We start from the raw sequence: 21454 nt of genomic DNA, 5'->3' as shown, positions 1-21454 counted from the left end.
ACCCCGACTCAAGTTGTAGAAACATCTCAAGGGTGATCAATGGAAACCAGATGCCCCTGAGCTCAATTTAGAGTCATAGCAAAGGTTTTGAATACTTATGTAAATAAGGTATGTCTGTTTTTTTTATTTTAAATTTGCAACAAAAAATACTTTTCGATTTGTCATTGTGTGTAGATTGATAAAGAAAATATACATTCAATCAATTTTAGAATAAGGCTGTAACGCAAGAGAATGTGGAAAAAATCAAGGGGTCTGAATACTTTCCGAATGCACTTTATACTTTTGAGGAGATTTAAAACTTTCACTTTGCTATGTCAATTGCCTGCTCACTGTATTCTGGGTAATTCTTGGACAAGGAGCGAATTGGAGTCTATTGGGTGCTAGCTCAAAAACACAACATTAGCACCAATTTCGTTAATTAAAAAATGCGTTTTCCCGGACAAGCATTAATGTCAAACACTAACTTCTTTAGGAAAACAGCTCTAATATTGTGACCAAACATCATTATCTTGTCATTTCGATTCACATGTATTTATTTCCCAAGCTATAGCACACAATATTTTTACATACAGCAGGTTTTTAAAGGACCAAAGAGTTTGGTCTGCTTCGTGTTTTCATTTTTACCATGAAATTGATATTGTGATTCTGGTATCGTTCCGGCCCAAGTAAAGATTCTTGTATCGTCATGGCCCAAGTAAAGATGCTGCTGTCGTCCCGGCCCAAGTAAGGATACTGGTGTCGTCCCGGCCCAAGTAAGGATACTGGTATCGTCCCGGCCCAAGTAAAGATGCTGGTGTCTCCCGGCCCTAGTAAAGATGCTGGTGTCTCCCGGCCCTAGTAAAGATGCTGTTATCGCCCCGGCCCTAGTAAAGATGCTGGTGTCTCCCGGCCCTAGTAAAGATGCTGTTATCGCCCCGGCCCTAGTAAAGATGCTGGTGTTGTCCCGGCCCTAGTAAAGATTCTGTTATCGTCCCGGCCCTAGTAAAGATGCTGGTGTCTCCCGGCCCTTTGTAAACATGCTCTATAGACCAGGGCCCAAAGAGGGGCACACTAACAACTATTTGCAGCATGTCTAACACAAACGCTCTCTCTCTCGCTCTCTCTTTCTCTTTCCTTTTCTCTCTCTTGCTCTTTCTCTCTCTCTATACCTTATTACACTAGCCTTTGACATCTGAGTTGGGAGTGTCTCCACTCTACAGCCCTCCTCCAACCTTTGTCCCTCTGTCCTGGCTAACAGGTTTGCTGTTGCAGATAGGGCCTACACACTGGTTTGTGGAAGCAGGAGAGTGTTGGCGTTTTAACAGGGCTTTATTTGATTACTGAGATACCAGGGCCGTAACATACCTCAGGCATGGAATGTTAATGGCGTTGTGCCAGAAACAGGGCACCTTTACATTCTTGTCCAATAAATAGTGAGGAGGCCCTGCCTTCAGTGTTTCATGTTTCACAGAGAACAGACTGGTGTCTAATTTCAGCGGCCTCTGTTTTGTTGTTAAGGAATTGGAGCGAATCCTCATTGACTTGAAGGGCGTATGCAAAATGAATAGTGAATTAGTATTCACTTCAGATACCTTCCCAGTGCACACAGAGCTATCTTACATGTTAGGTGTTTAGCAAGTACAACAAATAATGAGAAAAATGTCTTTGTACACAATTCTAATACTCCCCAAATGCAGGCACAATGTTGGAATGTGCAGATTTGCCCTGAGAAACATTAGAGCCCAGTGATGGTCTTGTTTGAGCAGACTGCAGAGAGCACACCTTTTTCCATTTGAAGGTTAACTTAGAACAGAATTGTTACAAATAAGTCATCAGACAGTGTGTTGTGTCTATTCTTGAAAACTACAGCAAAACTGATGTTGCAATAACGTTGTCTGTGAAAAAGGGAACTGCTCTGTTGACACGTGACGGAACGTCTTGCAATGTCAATCATTTAGCAGCAACAGTAGTGACTAAAATCTCCCTGGGATATGGGTGTGGTCTCCAGATTAGTGTTCAGTAGTCCACCTCTGTTTCAATGAGATAATTCTAAAGCATTTTTTTGTTGTCTGTTATGACAATGTAGTGAAGTGCAATAGGTTGAGGAAACCTTATGTTGACTTTTGACCGCAATCACTATTAGATATAATGTCTCTTTAATTGAAAGTTATTCGCATTAAAAACACCAGCGCCCATACTCATAAAGCATCTAAAAGTGGGAGTACTGACCTAGGGTCAGTTTGGTATTTTATACCATAATGTGTAACATTACATGGACAGGGGGGGACCTGATCCTAGATCAGCACTGCTACTCCAAGACACTTTATGAATACAGGCCCTGATTGGCGCTACGGCAGGTAGTACAAATCAGCACTGGATGTGAAATAGCACTGAAGCGAGCTGTTGTTGTGCTGGCTCTCTCATCCGGGCCATTGATCCCTCGTTGTCTTTGCCTCTGCAGGTGGTTTTGCATTTGTGTATGAAGCCCAGGACATAGGCAGCAGTAAAGACTATGCTCTCAAGGTAAGCGTTTTGATTTCCTTCACACACATTATCCCTTTCTGCACACACCTTGCTAACGTATGTTAGTTTAGACAGTCGTCACAAATAGTGCCCTATTCCTTTATGTAGTGCACTACATTTGACTAGCTCCAATAGCATGCCATTTGGGACGCATACATTGTTCTGTATTTGTTAAATGGTAAAGTGTGTGTGTGTGTGTGTGTGTGTGCGCACACAGAGGCTCCTGTCCCACGAGGAGGAGAAGAACAAAGAAATCATCCAGGAGGTCTGCATCATGGTATCTTTTTGAGTGGTCTGTGCTCATTGAAAGTCAAACACTGAACATTCCTCCTAGACAACATCCTTTAGTCAAAGGAACACCTGATGTGTCTGTCTGACGTAATAATCATTTTGATAAAATAGACCAATCTGAATAAAGTAGACACATTTCTTTAAACAATCTGGTGTAGGAGTCAAATGGCAATAGGGATTTGGCACCTCGTACATCCACATTCATGACCCTAACATTATTAAAACAGCCTAATTCACTAAAACTTTATGTCCATTGGCATTAGGGTCGAATGTGGCCCTGATTTTCCAGGCTGTATCACAACCGGCTGTGTTTGGGAGTCCCGTAGGGCGGCGCACAATTGGCCCAGCGTCGTCCGGGTTCGGGTTTGACCGGGGTAGGCAGTCATTGTAAAAAATAAGAATTAGTTCTTAACTTACTTGCCTAGTTTAAATAAAGGTTAAATTTAAAAAAACAAAAAAAATCTAATGTAAAGCACTAATGGAAACTGGGCTTAAGAAACAACCCAGTTTGATATACAGACAATCAGTTCCTTTTCTTTGACCTGAGTGTTGTATAGAAAAAGCTCTCTGGTCACCCCAACGTGGTGCAGTTCAGCTCTGCAGCGTCCATTGCCAAGGAGGAGTCGGACACGGGCCAGGCTGAGTTCCTCATTCTCACAGAACTCTGTAAAGGTACTGTAGACTCCACTTTATCGCTTTGGGCCGGGCCCCCTCTGTGGTACACAGTGAAGTCACAAAGCTGTTGGAGTACTTCAAGTGGAATTTAAATCCCACCTAAGCTACGTCCGCACTACGTTTTTCGTTTCGGGGTGCGCAGCGCTAAGGGCTGAAATCGAAGCCTAACGTTTTCTCTTCTTCTTTGAACGTAATGTGGATGTAGCGACATCTTCTAGAGGCCTATTTTGGAGTGGTATATTCACAAGTCTGTAATGCAGTTTATGCTTCTGTGAATATGCCTGTTGTTATCAAGCAAATGTCTGCGCTATAATCTTCTACTATATAGCAATACCTTTATGGCTGGTTTCCCATGCACAGACTGAGCCTAGTTCGGAACTAAAATGCATTCTCAATAGAGACTAAGATTCTTCATTGAAAGATATGTTTTGTCCAGGACTAAACTTAATCTGTATCAGGGAAACTGCCCCATAATGTTTAGCCAATGATTTAGCAATTGCTTTGACTAGTACTCTTCATTTTGCTGATAAGGCACGTCCTGTTTCCTGTCTGCCTCCCTCAGGTCAACTGGTGGACTTCATCAAGCGGGTGGAGCAGAAGGGACCCATGTCATGTGACACAGTGCTTAAGATCTTCTACCAGTCGTGTCGCGCCGTGCAGCACATGCACAAACAGAAGCCTCCTATCATCCACCGGGATCTTAAGGTGAGCAGTTCAAAGCCCCAACTCGCCCTCATCATTTCCCCAAGGTACAGCTCTAGGATCAGTGTCCCTTTCCCAATCCTAACCTTAACCATTACTGGGGGAAATGCATAACTGACCCAAGATCAGCATCTTTGCTGCAACATCACCCTACTTCCCCTCTCAACTCCTGCCATGGCCAATACTACACCATACTATACCTGCCACCATCTGTATGCTATCTAGACATAACCATTCTCTTCCTCTTCCGGTAAGACTTCCCTCCCTCCCTGCTCTACCACTGCCACACTTCACTTTCAGCCACTTGTTTGTCAGATAAAAAAAAATAGATCAGTGACCAAACACCCTGGTGATGTGCTTGCTGTAGCTACAGAGTGCTGATGTAGGCCTCTGTGTTCTCTGGAACCACTCCACCCCTCGCCTGACCCATCACGCTCTGTTTCCTGACTTTTTCTAGCGGACTCAGGGATTGTTTTAAGTGTTTTTGGAATGGAAACTGAGAACCAGGTCAAACCAGAGGCTATGCGTTTTGTGAATGGGTCTACAAATGTTGAAGGAGCGGAGTTGCCTCGCTGCAATATTTTCATGATTACCGCCAAACAGCAGGCCACAAGTCTTTGATTTGAGACTGAGAATCACCCTGCTTCTAAAGCGCCCTAGAAAATAAATCGCCCTGCTTCTGAAGCGCCCTAGAAAATAAATCGCCCTGCTTCTAAAGCGCCCTAGAAAATAAATCGCCCTTCTAAAGCGCCCTAGAAAATAAATCGCCCTGCTTCTGAAGCGCCCTAGAAAATAAATCGCCCTGCTTCTGAAGCGCCCTAGAAAATAAATCGCCCTGCTTCTAAAGCGCCCTAGAAAATAAATCGCCCTGCTTCTGAAGCGCCCTAGAAAATAAATCGCCCTGCTTCTAAAGCGCCCTAGAAAATAAATCGCCCTGCTTCTAAAGCGCCCTAGAAAATAAATCGCCCTGCTTCTAAAGCGCCCTAGAAAATAAATCGCCCTGCTTCTGAAGCGCCCTAGAAAATAAATCGCCCTGCTTCTAAAGCGCCCTAGAAAATAAATCGCCCTTCTAAAGCGCCCTAGAAAATAAATCGCCCTGCTTCTGAAGCGCCCTAGAAAATAAATCGCCCTGCTTCTGAAGCGCCCTAGAAAATAAATCGCCCTGCTTCTGAAGCGCCCTAGAAAATAAATCGCCCTGCTTCTGAAGCGCCCTAGAAAATAAATCGCCCTGCTTCTGAAGCGCCCTAGAAAATAAATCGCCCTGCTTCTGAAGCGCCCTAGAAAATAAATCGCCCTGCTTCTGAAGCGCCCTAGAAAATAAATCGCCCTGCTTCTGAAGCGCCCTAGAAAATAAATCGCCCTGCTTCTGAAGCGCCCTAGAAAATAAATCGCCCTGCTTCTGAAGCGCCCTAGAAAATAAATCGCCCTGCTTCTGAAGCGCCCTAGAAAATAAATCGCCCTGCTTCTGAAGCGCCCTAGAAAATAAATCGCCCTGCTTCTGAAGCGCCCTAGAAAATAAATCGCCCTGCTTCTGAAGCGCCCTAGAAAATAAATCGCCCTGCTTCTAAAGCGCCCTAGAAAATAAATCGCCCTGCTTCTGAAGCGCCCTAGAAAATAAATCGCCCTGCTTCTAAAGCGCCCTAGAAAATAAATCGCCCTGCTTCTGAAGCGCCCTAGAAAATAAATCGCCCTGCTTCTGAAACGCCCTAGAAAATAAATCACCCTGCTTCTGAAGCGCCCTAGAAAATAAATCACCCTGCTTCTGAAGCGCCCTAGAAAATAAAGGTGTTGCTGCCTCTCGTCCTTGCTTTATTGATGTTTATCAGAATCACCTTGATTCGCCAAATACATTTACGTCTTACAGGAATTTGATTTGGTGAAATGGTGCTGACATCGCCTTACAACAAACAAAATTCCCAGACCGAATATAGAAAAACAAATGTACACACAAACTACAATCGCATAATGATCCACTATCCTTTTTTTGTCTGCCTCCTCCAGATTGAGAACTTGCTGATCAGTCACCAAGGCACTATCAAGCTGTGTGACTTTGGCAGTTCCACCACAATAGCCCACTATCCTGACTACGGCTGGTCTGCCCAGAAGAGGTCCATGGTTGAGGATGAGGTGATTTTGGAAACCCCTGTCTGTGACCGTGTTCTAGTACTCCTTCCACTATCGCTGCTGAAGACTCATAGGGGAGAGGAGGCCTAGTCCTGGACTATAAATCTACTTCAATGGATCATTTCCTTAAATACTTTTTAGTCCAGAATTGGGCTTAATTAGTGTCTGGGAAAACCATCCCTTATTGATATAATTACACAAAATTCTACTTTGCTCCTGCACCAACGTTGGTTAATCAAATCAGAACACACTGGTTTTCCTCAAACCCTGTAACGCCAGTCTATTTTCCTCCAGTTTAATGGTGCCCTACAGGAAACTAGCATGGATACAGAAAGCTAATTATTGGCTAGAAGAATCAGTCATGCATAAGATTTTCTTGGAAACAGGCTGTTAATCCACACAATTTCCTGGGAAAAGTAAAAGGTTAAATGTTTTCTGTATTTGAATGTGAGGAAGATAGCTTAACCTTAGAAATAGAACGACTAGGACTTGGAACCTCGAATAGGTAAACTCATGGGTGCACTCAAAATGGCTACCAGACGACCCATTATGACATCATTGACTTAAATGGGGCGTTCTGCTCATTCTAGTTCTGTGAGCTACCGGTAAAATAAAGTTACCCTCTCTGGTCACCTTCCACTGTACCCAGATCACCAGAAACACTACTCCGGCCTATAGGACACCAGAGATGATTGACCTGTACTCCAACTTCCCCATTAACGAGAAGCAGGACATCTGGGTAAGTCTTGTCACAGCAACATTATTTAGTCTTGTCTATTTGTTATTTTTTTGTGGTTTCGTTTGCTGCTATATTGGTTGCTATGTCACCTGCTACGGTGAGCCCTTTGTGCCCTGGTCAAAAGTAGTGCACTATAAAGGGAATAGGGTGTTATTTTAGAGTTTTTAAAATTGTCCCTTTAAAACCACATCTCTATAGCCTGTTAATCATTTGTGTGTGTGTGTGTCTCTCTCTCTCTCCAGGCATTGGGTTGTATCCTCTACTTGTTGTGTTTTAAGCAGCACCCCTTCGAGGAGGGCGCTAAGCTGCAGATAGTCAACGGGAAGTATGCCATCCCCCAGAATGACGTCAAGTACACTGTTTACCACGAGCTCATCAGTAAGGAACCTCTGTACATTCATCAGATCAGGGCTCTGAAATGGGTGGTTGTCTTAGTAAATGCAGCCCGTGGTTGTAAAAATAAATGATTAGTTGAATATCTGATTAAAAATAAGAGAATCCATGAACCCAGCAGTCCATCTAGGTCTAGTTGCTGTTTTCAGGAACAACTAGTATTTAAAAGACGAGTAACAAAACGCACACTGAAAAAATATGGTCGACCGACTTTGAGATTATGACGTGAGATCTGCCAGAAGAGGACTGGCCACCCCTTGGAGCCTGGTTCCTCTCTATGTTTCTTCCTGGGTTCCTGCCTCTGGCCACCCCTCGGAGCCTGGTTCCTCTCTAGGTTTCTTCCTAGGTTCCGGCCTTCTAGAGTTTTTTCTAGCCACTGTGCTTCTGCCACTGCATTGCTTGCTCTTAGGGTTTTAGGCTGGTTATCTGTTAAGCCTTTTGTGACAACTGCTGATGTAAAAAGGGCTTTAAAATGTGCTAAGAGGATCTGTTTGGGCATTCCTCTTCTCAGGATCCATGCTGAAGATCAACCCAGAGGAGAGGCTGTCCATCACGGAGCTGGTCAACCAACTGCAGGAGATCGCTGCGGCGCGCAATGTCAACCCCAAGTCTCCCATCACAGAGGTAACCGACTGACCTTCAACCCCCTGACCCTTGACCTCTGAACCCCTTCTGCTTGTCTGACCTTACTAGCATTGCAACCCAACTCCATGTCTCCTTTCTAGAGCCTTTTGCATGAGGGGTCTTGACATAGACTATTACTACCAAATACCAAATGAACGTCACAGGATGCGTAATGTTGTCAGCCAAACACCCCATGTTGCCAGTTTTAAAAAAAAAAAATAAAAAAAAAAATATCTGTTTAGTTGCTCACACAATGACCTACTTATTTCTCTGTTAGGGGCATTGTCCTAGCCTTAGCCGTATCAGAGTATCTGTGGAGAGGGGTGAGTAGTTGTGGGGTGTCTATCTTCCGTTCTGAGAGGAGGAGGATATATTCTTGGTTGGATACTCAGGGTAATGCCCCCTGCTTAAGGTCACACGATAGGTCAGGTCACCTTTCCCTCCTTGTGTGACTATGAGGTTTAGAGATTCCCTCTCCCTTTGTTCTCGGACCTAACCCCTCCAGGTTTGGTATAACCAGTGTATTGTTAAAGCTTCCGTCTTAAACATCTGCAAACGTTGATGAGTTAGGACCAAGGGCTATGTAGGAATTGAATTGGGACTTTGTAGCCCAGTCCCCCCCCCCGACTCCTTTACGGCAAACAAGTCATTTCTTGGGGTACAAAGGGAGTCAGTTCTCCAGTAGTGCCACCAACTCTCTGAAGAGCTATTGAGTGCCTGCTCCCCTCCCTGCTTCTGCCTCAAACCCCTCCACCCGCCCCCTCCACCTGCCCCCGCCACCATCAGTCACAAAGGAGTGTCTCATCCCAGCCATATTCACACACTACAGGCGTTTCAGTCTTAATGGAATGTGATGACACGTGATGGAGAGAGAACGATACAAAGGAGAGGGAGAAAGAAAGACACAAAAGGGAAGGAGGGACAGGGATAGAGCAATACTTGGCCTACTGTGGGACTTGGTATGTTGTGGGAACCGTATACTTGGCCTACTGTGGGACTTGGCATGTTGTGGGAACCATATACTTGGCCTACTGTGGGACTTGGCATGTTGTGGGAACCGTATACTTGGCCTACTGTGGGACTTGGCATGTTGTGGGAACCGTATACTTGGTCTACTGTGGGACTTGGCATGTTGTGGTAACTGTGTACTTGGCCTTCTTTGGGACTTGGCATGTTGTGGGAACCCTATACTTGGCCTACTGTGGGACTTGGCATGTTTTGGTAACTGTGTACTTGGCCTTCTTTGGGACTTGGCATGTTGTGGGAACCCTATACTTGGCCTACTGTGGGACTTGACATGTTGTGGGAACCGTATACTTGGCCTACTGTGGGACTTGGCATGTTGTGGGAACTGTGTACTTGGCCTTCTTTGGGACTTGGCATGTTGTGGGAACCCTATACTTGGCCTACTGTGGGACTTGGCATGTTGTGGGAACCGTAGGCGGTGGTAGTAGTAGTAGTGGTGGTGGTGGTGGTAGTAGTAGTGGTGGTGGTGGTAGTAGTAGTGGTGGTGGCGGTAGTAGTAGTAGTAGTGGCGGTGGTAGTAGTAGTAGTAGTGGCGGTGGTAGTAGTAGTAGTGGTGGCGGTGGTAGTAGTAGTAGCGGTGGCGGTGGTAGTAGTAGTGGCGGTGGTAGTAGTGGTAGCGGTGGCGGTGGTAGTAGCGGTGGCGGTGGTAGTAGTAGTAGCGGTGGTAGTAGTAGTAGTAGTAATAGTAGTAGTGGCGGTGGTAGTGGTGGTGGTGGTAGTAGTAGTAGCGGTGGCGGTGGTAGTAGCGGTGGCGGTGGTAGTAGTAGTAGTGGCGGTGGTAGTAGTGGCGGTGGTAGTAGTGGCGGTGGTAGTAGTGGCGGTGGTAGTAGTGGCGGTGGTAGTAGTGGCGGTGGTAGTAGTGGCGGTGGTAGTAGTGGTGGCGGTGGTAGTAGTAGCGGCGGCGGTGGTAGTAGTAGTAGTAGCGGCGGCGGTGGTAGTAGTAGTAGTAGCGGCGGCGGTGGTAGTAGTAGTAGTAGCGGCGGCGGTAGTAGTAGTAGTAGCGGCGGCGGTGGTAGTAGTAGTAGCGGCGGCGGTGGTAGTAGTAGTAGCGGCGGCAGTGGTAGTAGTAGTAGCGGCGGCAGTGGTAGTAGTAGTAGTGGCGGCAGTGGTAGTAGTAGTAGTGGCGGCGGTAGTAGTAGTAGTGGCGGCGGCAGTAGTAGTAGTAGTGGCGGCGGCAGTAGTAGGTGTAGTGGCGGCGGCAGTAGTAGTAGTAGTGGCGGCGGTAGTAGTAGTAGTGTGGCGGTAGTGGTGGTAGTAGTAGTAGTAGTAGTGGCGGCGTGGTAGTAGTAGCGGCGGTGGTAGTAGTAGTAGTGGCGGTGGTGGTAGTAGTAGTAGTAGTGGCGGTGGTGGTAGTAGTAGTAGTAGTAGTAGTAGTAGTAGTAGTAGTAGTAGTAGTAGTAGTAGTAGTAGTAGTAGTAGTAGTAGTAGTAGTAGTAGTAGTAGTGGTGGTGGTGGCGGCGGCGGCAGTAGTAGTAGTGGTGGCGGCGGTAGTAGTAGTAGTAGTGGCGGTAGTGGTAGTAGTAGTGGCGGTAGTGGTAGTAGTAGTGGCGGTAGTGGTAGTAGTAGTGGCGGTAGTAGTAGTAGTGGTGGTGGTGGTAGTAGTAGTAGTGGTGGTGGTGGTGGTAGTAGTAGTGGCGGTGGCGGTAGTAGTAGCGGTGGCGGTGGTAGTAGCGGTGGCGGTGTTAGTAGTAGTAGTAGTGGCGGTGGTAGTAGTAGTGGCGGTAGTAGTAGTGGCGGTGGTAGTAGTAGTAGTAGTGGCGGTGGTAGTAGTAGTAGTGGCGGTGGTAGTAGTAGTAGTAGTAGTAGTAGTGGCGGTGGTGGTGGTGGTAGTAGTAGTAGCGGTGGCGGTGGTAGTAGCGGTGGCGGTGGTAGTAGTAGTAGTGGCGGTGGTAGTAGTGGCGGTGGTAGTAGTAGTAGTAGTGGCGGTGGTAGTAGTGGTGGCGGTGGTAGTAGTAGTAGTAGTAGGTGGCGGTGGTAGTAGTAGTAGCGGCGGCGGTGGTAGTAGTAGTAGTGGCGGCAGTGGTAGTAGTAGTAGTGGCGGTGGTAGTAGTAGTAGTGGCGGTGGTAGTAGTAGTAGTGGCGGCGGTAGTAGTAGTAGTAGTAGTAGTGGCGGCGGTAGTAGTAGTAGTAGTGGTGGTAGTAGTAGTAGTAGTAGTAGTAGTGGCGGCGGTAGTAGTAGCGGCGGTGGTAGTAGTAGTAGTGGCGGTGGTGGTAGTAGTAGTAGTGGCGGCGTGGTAGTAGTAGTAGTGGCGGTGGTGGTAGTAGTAGTAGTAGTGGCGGTGGTGGTAGTAGTAGTGGCGGTGGTGGTAGTAGTAGTAGTAGTGGCGGTGGTAGTAGTAGTAGTAGTGGTGGCGGCGGTAGTAGTAGTAGTAGTGGCGGTAGTGGTAGTAGTAGTGGCGGTAGTAGTAGTAGTGGCGGCGGTAGTAGTAGTAGTAGTGGCGGTAGTGGTAGTAGTAGTAGTAGTAGTAGTGGCGGCGGTAGTAGTAGTAGTAGTGGCGGCGGTAGTAGTAGTAGTAGTGGCGGTAGTGGTAGTAGTAGTGGCGGTAGTGGTAGTAGTAGTGGCGGTAGTGGTGGTAGTAGTAGTGGCGGCGGTAGTAGTAGTAGTAGTGGCGGTGGTAGTAGTAGTGGTGGTAGTGCTGGCGGCGGTGGTAGTGCTGGCGGCGTTAGTAGTAGTGGCGGTAGTAGTAGTAGTGGCGGTGGTAGTAGTGGCGGTGGTTGTAGTAGTGGCAGTGGTAGTCGTGGCGGTAGTAAGGGTTAGACATAACTGCTCCCCTGTGTCTGAAGGCAGATTTAGGCTGGGATGATCTGTTTTAAGCGGGGGTTTCTCTGTGGGTTAAGGAGCTTACTGCCTCCGGAGAGGAGGCACAGCCAAGACTGGCAGGACTCACACCCAGAGATACCTACACTCTAGTCCAGGGGAAATGTACTAACGTTCTGACTGAATCCAACGACTCTGACTGCCTTCTCTTGGGACTTGTTTTTGTCCTTCTCTTCACGTGTCAACTGTTTGTTATTGGTACTTGGTCGCCCCATGAGTCTGTTGAGGCCAGATGACTGTTTGAGGCCTGCTTACGATGACTATGAATCTCTGCAGCTGCTGGAGCAGAACGGAGGCTTTGGTAACAACGGCGCACAGCCCCCAGCCCAGATCCACAACATCCACAATGCAGGTGAGTTCAAACGCTGTGTGTGTGTGTGTGTGTGTCTCGTATGTGTGTGTCTTGTGTGTGTTTGTCTCGTATGTGTCTCGTGTGTCTGTGTGTGTCTCGTGTGTCTTGTGTGTGTCTCGTGTATGTGTGTGTGTTTCTTGTTTGTCTTGTCGTGTCTCGTGTGTGTGTGTCTCTCGTGTTTTTGTGTGTGTGTGTATATATATATATTTATATGCCTTTGTCTTGCCTAAAGCACGTCCCTGAGCCTCTGTATCTGGCACTTGTCACTGTTTGATTTGTGCATTTCATGTTTTGTTTCATCCAGGAATAGCTTTATAATGATTGGAATTGGGGCCAACATTGTACTTGATTCAGACAATATCATTTTAACCCATTCCATGGAAGAAAGGATGATGTGGCAACATGTAGTTTGTTGAGAAAAGGTGATGGTGTCTCCTAAAAAGACTGCAAAAAATATATTTCTAATCGCATTTAATTGACATGATTTTTTTGATCTCAGACTGTCTTGTCAAAGCTTGTCTAAATTGTTTCCTTTTTCTGATAGTCTGAAAGGGTGTTTCTCTCTCTGTCTCTGTCTGTCTCTCTCTCTCTGTGTGTGTGTCTCTGTCTCTCTCTCTCTGTGTGTGTGTCTCTGTCTCTCTCTCTCTGTGTGTGTGTCTCTGTCTCTCTCTCTCTGTGTGTGTGTCTCTGTCTCTCTCTCTCTGTCTCTCTCTCTCTCTCTCTGTCTCTGTCTCTCTCTCTGTGTGTGTGTGTGTCTCTCTCTCTGTGTGTGTGTCTCTGTCTCTCTCTCTCTCTCTCTGTGTGTGTGTCTCTCTCTGTGTGTGTGTGTGTGTCTCTCTCTCTGTGTGTGTGTGTGTCTCTGTCTCTCTCTCTCTGTCTCTGTCTCTCTCTGTCTCTGTCTGTCTCTGTCTCTCTCTCTGTGTGTGTGTCTCTCTGTGTGTGTGTGTCTCTCTCATTGTTAGTTACTCAATAAGATGCATTTCAGCATGTCTACTGGAACGTGCCCCGCCATGTTCTCTTCATAACGGGACACCAGTAGCTCTAGCCATAGATCACTCTATCTGCCTAGGGGCTCATCAATCAGTGGACTATGTCGCCACTACCCCTGCCTGGGGACACGAATCACAATTGATGGCGGTCTGGAGGCTAACTTGGAGGATAACTGGCGTGGAGCTCACCATGTCACTCATGCCTGTAATCAGGTTATGCTGCTGGCTCTTGGCTCCTTCCCTCCCGTCTGACCCCAGGGTAGGACACAACAAGTATGGTCACAGTGTAAATTGGTTTGGACCTGAGTTGATGAAGGCAGGCTGGGTCCATATTCACCATATTTCATATTTCAGGAATGCTGTTCGAGGAACAGTTGTGCCTTTTTAGATTTATAAGTAATAACATTATATGGACAGATCCTAGATCAGCACTTCTACTCTGAGATGTTTGAAACATATGACCTCCTGATCACAGACGTTCCCTTCACCTGAAGGCTGGATGATCACACAACCCACCAGCTGCTGTGTTTGTTCTCTTAGAAGACGCATGGTGTGGTCCACTTGTCACCTGATGTTTGCACTCAGTGTGTTTAAAAAAAATAATAATAAGAATAGGAATAACCTACGGATACATAGATTTTAAATGCTGGAACGTGGCTTACAGCTGACTCGCGTAGGAAGGGACTGGCTAGTCAATATGGGTCACAACATGTAGTTGCAACTTAACTCTTAGTCAGAATGGATGATATTTCATATATATTTATATTTCATATATATTATGAAGAAAAAAATATATATCCACAAGGAAAAGCACATGCAGGATTTGTAAGTTTATATGCTTAGTACTTTCCATTTTTTTTACTGGCACTAAATTAATGAAAATACTAAGCATAACTTTCATATCCTGCATGTGCTTTTCCCTGTGGATATATATTTACATTGACTCTTTTCAGAATTAGCATTGCAAACATCAACTAGGAAAACTTTATTATAATCTTGGCTAAAAAATACTTTTGTTTGAATCTATCATACTTGGAAATGTAACTTTTAATGAAGAGTGCTTATGGAGTGGACACTACTACTACTGCTGCTACTACTACTAGTAATGTTACTACTACTGCTACCTCTACTACTACTGCTACCTCTACTACTACTAGTAATGTTACTACTGCTGCTGCTACTACTAGTAATGTTACTACTACTACTGCTACTACTGCTACCTCTACTGCTACTAGTAATGTTACTACTGCTGCTGCTACTACTAGTAATGTTACTGCTACTGCTACTACTACTAGTAATGTTACTGCTACTACTACTACTAGTAATGTTACTACTACTACTGCTACTACTACTAGTAATGTTACTACTACTGCTACTACTACTAGTAATGTTACTACTACCTCTACTACTACTAGTAATGTTACTACTACCTCTACTACTACTAGTAATGTTACTACAACTGCTGCTACTACTACTAGTAATGTTACTACTACTACTGCTACTACTACTAGTAATGTTACTACTACTACCTCTACTACTACTAGTAATGTTACTACTACTGCTACTACTACTAGTAATGTTACTACTACTACTGCTGCTACTACTACTGCTGCTACTACTAGTAATGTTACTACTACTGCTACTACTACTAGTAATGTTACTGCTACCTCTACTACTACTAGTAATGTTACTACTACTGCTACTACTACTAGTAATGTTACTACTACTACCTCTACTACTACTAGTAATGTTACTACTACTGCTACTAGTAATGTTACTACTACTACCTCTACTACTACTAGTAATGTTACTACTACTACCTCTACTGCTACTAGTAATGTTACTACTGCTGCTGCTGCTACTAGTAATGTTACTACTACTACTACTGCTACCTCTACTACTACTAGTAATGTTACTACTACTACTACTAGTAATGTTACTACTACTGCTACTACTACTAGTAATGTTACTGCTACTACTACTACCACTAGTAATGTTACTACTACTGCTACTACTACTACCACTAGTAATGTTACTACTACTACTGCTACTACTAGTAATGTTACTACTGCTGCTGCTGCTACTGCTACTAGTAATGTTACTACTACTACTGCTACCTCTACTACTACTAGTAATGTTACTACTACTGCTACTACTACTAGTAATGTTACTACATTTACATTTACATTTAAGTCATTTAGCTGACGCTCTTATCCAGAGCGACTTACAAATTGGAAAGTTCATACATATTCATCCTGGTCCCCCCGTGGGGAATGAACCCACAACCCTGGCGTTGCAAGCGCCATGCTCTACCAACTGAGCCACACGGGACCACACGGGACTACTACTACTGCTACTAGTACTAGTAATGTTACTACTACTGCTACTAGTACTAGTAATGTTACTACTACTGCTACTACTACTAGTAATGTTACTACTACTACTACTGCTACCTCTACTACTACTAGTAATGTTACTACTGCTGCTGCTGCTGCTACTACTAGTAATGTTACTACTACTACTACTACTACTACTGCTACCTCTACTACTACTAGTAATGTTACTACTACTGCTGCTGCTGCTGCTACTACTAGTAATGTTACTACTACTACTACTACTGCTACCTCTACTGCTACTAGTAATGTTACTACTGCTGCTGCTACTACTGCTACTAGTAATGTTACTACTGCTGCTGCTACTACTGCTACTAGTAATGTTACTACTGCTGCTGCTACTACTGCTACTAGTAATGTTACTACTGCTGCTGCTGCTACTGCTACTAGTAATGTTACTACTACTGCTGCTACTACTACTACTAGTAATGTTACTACTGTTACTACTACTACTGCTACTACTACTATTACTGCTACTGCTGCTACTACTGCTACTACTACTACTACTACTACTGCTACTACTGCTGCTACTACTGCTGCTACTACTACTAGTAATGTTACTACTACTGCTGCCTCTGCTACTACAACTGTTACTACTACTACTACTGCTACTACTACTACTGCTACTGCTACTACTGCTACTGCTACTACTGCGGGTACTGCTACTACTGCGGGTACTGCTACTGCTGGTACTGCTACTACTGGTACTGCTACTACTGGTACTACTGCTGCTACTGCTACTACTACTGCTACTACTACTACTACTGCTGCTGCTGCTGCTGCTGCTACTACTGCTGCTGCTGCTACTACTACTACTACTACTACTACTACTACTACTAGTAATGTTACTACTACTGCTACTACTACTAGTAATGTTACTACTACTACTAGTAATGTTACTACTACTACTAGTAATGTTACTACTACTACTAGTAATGTTACTACTACTACTAGTAATGTTACTACTACTACTAGTAATGTTACTACTACTACTAGTAATGTTACTACTACTACTAGTAATGTTACTACTACTACTAGTAATGTTACTACTACTACTAGTAATGTTACTACTACTGCTACTACTACTAGTAATGTTACTGCTACTACTACTAGTAATGTTACTGCTACTACTACTAGTAATGTTACTGCTACTACTACTAGTAATGTTACTGCTACTACTACTAGTAATGTTACTGCTACTACTACTAGTAATGTTACTACTACTACTACTAGTAATGTTACTGCTACTACTACTAGTAATGTTACTGCTACTACTACTAGTAATGTTACTGCTACTACTACTAGTAATGTTACTACTACTACTACTAGTAATGTTACTACTACTACTACTAGTAATGTTACTACTACTACCTCTACTACTACTAGTAATGTTACTACTACTACCTCTACTACTACTAGTAATGTTACTACTACTGCTACTACTAGTAATGTTACTACTACTACCTCTACTACTACTAGTAATGTTACTACTACTGTTACTACTACTAGTAATGTTACTACTACTACCTCTACTACTATTAGTAATGTTACTACTGCTGCTACTGCTACTAGTAATGTTACTACTACTACCTCTACTACTACTAGTAATGTTACTACTACTACTACTACTACTACTAGTAATGTTACTACTACTGCTACTACTACTACCACTAGTAATGTTACTACTGCTGCTGCTGCTACTGCTACTAGTAATGTTACTACTGCTGCTACTGCTACTAGTAATGTTACTACTACTACCTCTACTACTACTAGTAATGTTACTACTACTGCTACTACTACTAGTAATGTTACTACTACTACTACTACTACTACTGCTACCTCTACTACTACTAGTAATGTTACTACTGCTGCTGCTACTACTAGTAATGTTACTACTACTACTACTACTACTGCTACCTCTACTACTACTAGTAATGTTACTACTGCTGCTGCTGCTGCTACTACTAGTAATGTTACTACTACTACTGCTACCTCTACTGCTACTAGTAATGTTACTACTGCTGCTGCTACTACTGCTACTAGTAATGTTACTACTGCTGCTACTGCTACTAGTAATGTTACTACTACTGCTGCTACTACTACTACTAGTAATGTTACTACTGCTACCTCTGCTACTACAACTGTTACTACTACTATTACTGCTACTACTGCTACTACTACTACTACTACTACTACTACTGCTGCTACTACTACTAGTAATGTTACTACTACTGCTGCCTCTGCTACTACAACTGTTACTACTACTACTACTACTACTGCGGGTACTGCTACTGCGGGTACTGCTACTGCTGGTACTGCTACTACTGGTACTACTGCTACTACTACTGCTGCTACCACTGCTACTGCTACTGCTGGTACTGCTACTACTGCTACTGCTACTACTACTGCTGCTGCTACTACTACTGCTGCTGCTGCTGCTGCTGCTGCTACTACTACTACTACTGCTGCTGCTACTACTACTGGGCCTGAGTAGCAGGCAGTTTACTCTGGGCACCTTATTATCCAAGCTACTCAATACTGCCCCCCCAGTCCCAAAGAAGTTAAGAGGATTGCTCTTTTGGCAGTCAGCCATCCGGTGAACAGACTGGGGGCTCCCTGTGGTGAGATGCTTCCTGCACTCATTCACACCTGGCGTCAGTGCTTCATTTGAGCCGGATCCTCCGGCACCTCTGTTTTGTTCTCTTTCGTTCACGCAGCCCATTTGCCAGGATCATGTAGCCTACCTCTTGTGGCATGAACAATTATTTTCACTGTTTGCAATGTAAAAATCATAATAAAAGCAATCAGAGTAGTTACATTTTTGGATTCCTCTGTAATTGTCATGCTCCATTACATTTTTTTATTTATTTTTAATAAATAAAACGTAATGTGAAAATGTGCCTGATATTGTAAGAACTGATTCATGTTGGGCTGGCCCGGGTTTATGGCAATATTGTAACCTATATAGACCATTTCTGTGGTGCGAGAGAAGCACGCCTGTATCTGTCACAGAACTATAATGAGATTCACTTTCTATGATCTCTCTCTGTGCTCTGAGCCGGCAACTCTAATCTTTTCAGCATTGCACGTCATCATTTATTTCCTACTAGAATAATAGCTGCGGGAGGTGTGGCAGCACTTTGCAGTCTGTTAAGAAAGAAATGAAATAATTCCCAATGCTCTACATCAAGAGTACACCTATAATTTAGCCACAGAGGATCCGTAGCTATTTTGTAAAAAATTGCCTAGGCCTGCCTACTGTCGGTAACACGTGTCAGATCTGTCAGTGAATAGCATGCAGCCAAAACAGACCTCTCGCAATATTTCAAATGCAATCGCTGGAAAACACAGGTTGGAAAGCAAATGAATCCGCCTGAAAATAAAATACTAATCTGTTTATGTTACCAAGTTAATAACTTCAAAATAGGCCTATTGAGTGAACAGCATTGTTTTACAAAGTAAAGCGAGAGAGAGAGAAGCTTTTGGCTGCTTAGTGAGCTGCACAACATTGCGTGAGTCAGTGAAACTGGGAAGATGTTTTGGACTAATTTCCTCCTCGTATTGTAACCTACAGTAATGTGTTTCTACACACACCTAGGCTATTGATGGATTGAAGCCAAGGTCGTTATTGATCAGTTTGTCAGTGTCAAAGTAGGTTGTGATCAGTTTGTCAGTGTCAAAGTAGGTTGTCATTTCGATTAATTTGTGAGGTATTAAAGATTCTGCGAAAGTCTCCAGTCATGTAGAATTACATGAAATGCATTTATTAAAGCCCACATTTTCCCAGAACTCTAGGCTACAAAAAATGTACTCCATGTGTGCAACTTCTGCAAGCGGCTCCACACCGCTGCTCATTCTTTGTTCCAGCACGTCCCATATTACAAAAGAAGCACTGTCTGGCGTGTATTCAATAGTGCACACTGTAGCAAAATGTTTCGCAGCAGAAATGTGTTTTTATAATATAAATTCAGGGTTACGTCATCCCTCTAAAAACAACATGGGGAACAGACAAAGGACCCAATTCAATGAGTTGTAGACTCATGTCAAACCCTATTGTCAAGTCCAGGGTTCATCAACTAGATTCAGCCTCGGGCCAATTTTTCTTTCTTGAGTGGATGGTCGGGTGGACTGTAAATTGACCAGATGAAGCCCAAACTGATATGCATGACTAAAACATAATCATTTCAAGCCTTGCTTACATTTTGTATACGATCACGTCTCTCTATTATGCAGGGAATACTTGGGAACAGATTTCAGGGGTGTCAAACTAATTTTGTCCCCGGGTGCTGCATTTGGTCTTCAATGAGGTCTGGAAGGCCGCATTGAAAATTGGTTGTATTTCCTCGCAGTCAAAATGTGCATTAAGTAGTCCTCTATCCATATTGTTGTTGTTATTATTATGAATATTATTATTATTCATTTTAAGCTCCCTGACTCTCTAGCCTTTTATTTAGAAGATTATTAGAAGCTGGACACAGTCAAGAAACTGAATGAATGTAGGTTCATTATCATTTAAACACAGTTTAAGATTAGATATGAGTCATTTTAAAGTATATTGTGCTTGACCCCTCTCCAGGAATGTATTGATGTGTTTATTATTTATTTTTTACTCAAACCACCTGTGACCCGGATGTTTGACACCCGTCACAGATTGTGTGATAAATGTAAATTGATGATTAGCTTATGAAAGGAATGTTTATTTCCAGATGCTTAATGTGTGAAAGTACTTTTGTGCGCTGACCCATGACTTTGTCTCATTCCGGTGTGTTTCAGGGGTGTACGGTGCGGACCCGGACCCGGACCAGGGCGGGGGCTTTCTCAACATCCTGAAGGGAGGAACAGAACGCTTTCTGACCAACATCAAAGACACCTCCTCTAAAGTCATCCAGTCTGTGGCCAGGTGAGAGACAGTCGGCTCAGAAACACCTGCAATACTTTAGAACTGACAAACATCACAATACTTTAGAACTGAGAAACATCACAATTATACTGAGAAACATCACAATACTTTAGAACTGAGAAACATCACAATACTTTAGAACTGAGAAACATCACAATTATACTGAGAAACATCACAATTATACTGAGAAACATCACAATTATACTGAGAAACATCACAATTATACTGAGAAACATCACAATACATTATACTGAGAAACATCACAATATACAGTGCATTTGGAAAGTATTCAGACCCCTTGACTTTTGCCACAATTTCATACGTTGCAGCCTTATTGTAAAATGGATTAAATTGTTTTATTTCCTCGTCAATCTACAAACAATATCCCATAATGACAAGGCAAAAACAAGTTGTTTTTTTTTAGAAATGTTTGCTAATTTAAAATTTAAAAAAAAAAGTAAAACAAATTATATATATTCAGACCCTGTACTTTGTTGAATCACCTTTGGCAGCGATTACAGCATTGATTCTTCTTGGGTATGACGCTACCAGCTTGGCACACCTGTATTTGGGGAGTTTCTCCCATTCTTCTCTGCAAATCCTTTCAAGCTCTGTCAGATTGAATGGGAAGCGTCGATGCACGGTTATTTTCAGGTCTCTCCAGAGATGTTCGACCGGGCTCTGGCTGGGCCACTCAAGGAGATTCAGACACTTGTCCCAAAGCCACTTCTGCGTTGTCTTGGCTGTGTGCTTGGGGTCGTTGTCCTGTTGGAAGGTGAACCTTCGCCCCAGTCTGAGGTCTTGAGCACTCTGGAGCAGGTTTTCATTAAGGATCTCTCTGTACTTTGCCTCGATCCTGACTAGTCTCCCAGTCCCTGCCGCTGAAAAACATCCCCACAGCATGATGCTGCCACCACCATGCTTTA

The 21454-nt window shown here is 43.8% G+C and overlaps 1 protein-coding gene across 1 annotated transcript in view; it reads left to right on the top strand.

The window, feature by feature from the left end:
• The window catches only part of gak (cyclin G associated kinase), a 36902-nt gene that overhangs the window by 3590 nt on the left and 11858 nt on the right, over positions 1-21454 (top strand). The window contains exons 2-11 of the mRNA XM_071404266.1: positions 2441-2502; positions 2720-2779; positions 3351-3465; positions 4031-4173; positions 6172-6297; positions 6944-7033; positions 7276-7411; positions 7938-8050; positions 12171-12246; positions 20402-20528. Coding sequence (XP_071260367.1) covers positions 2441-2502; positions 2720-2779; positions 3351-3465; positions 4031-4173; positions 6172-6297; positions 6944-7033; positions 7276-7411; positions 7938-8050; positions 12171-12246; positions 20402-20528 — 1048 coding nt within the window. The remainder of the gene's footprint in view (positions 1-2440; positions 2503-2719; positions 2780-3350; positions 3466-4030; positions 4174-6171; positions 6298-6943; positions 7034-7275; positions 7412-7937; positions 8051-12170; positions 12247-20401; positions 20529-21454) is intronic.

This window comes from Salvelinus alpinus, chromosome 5, assembly GCF_045679555.1.
Source record: "Salvelinus alpinus chromosome 5, SLU_Salpinus.1, whole genome shotgun sequence".
Lineage (NCBI taxonomy): Eukaryota > Metazoa > Chordata > Actinopteri > Salmoniformes > Salmonidae > Salvelinus > Salvelinus alpinus.
This window is presented reverse-complemented; position numbering and strand designations above follow the sequence as displayed.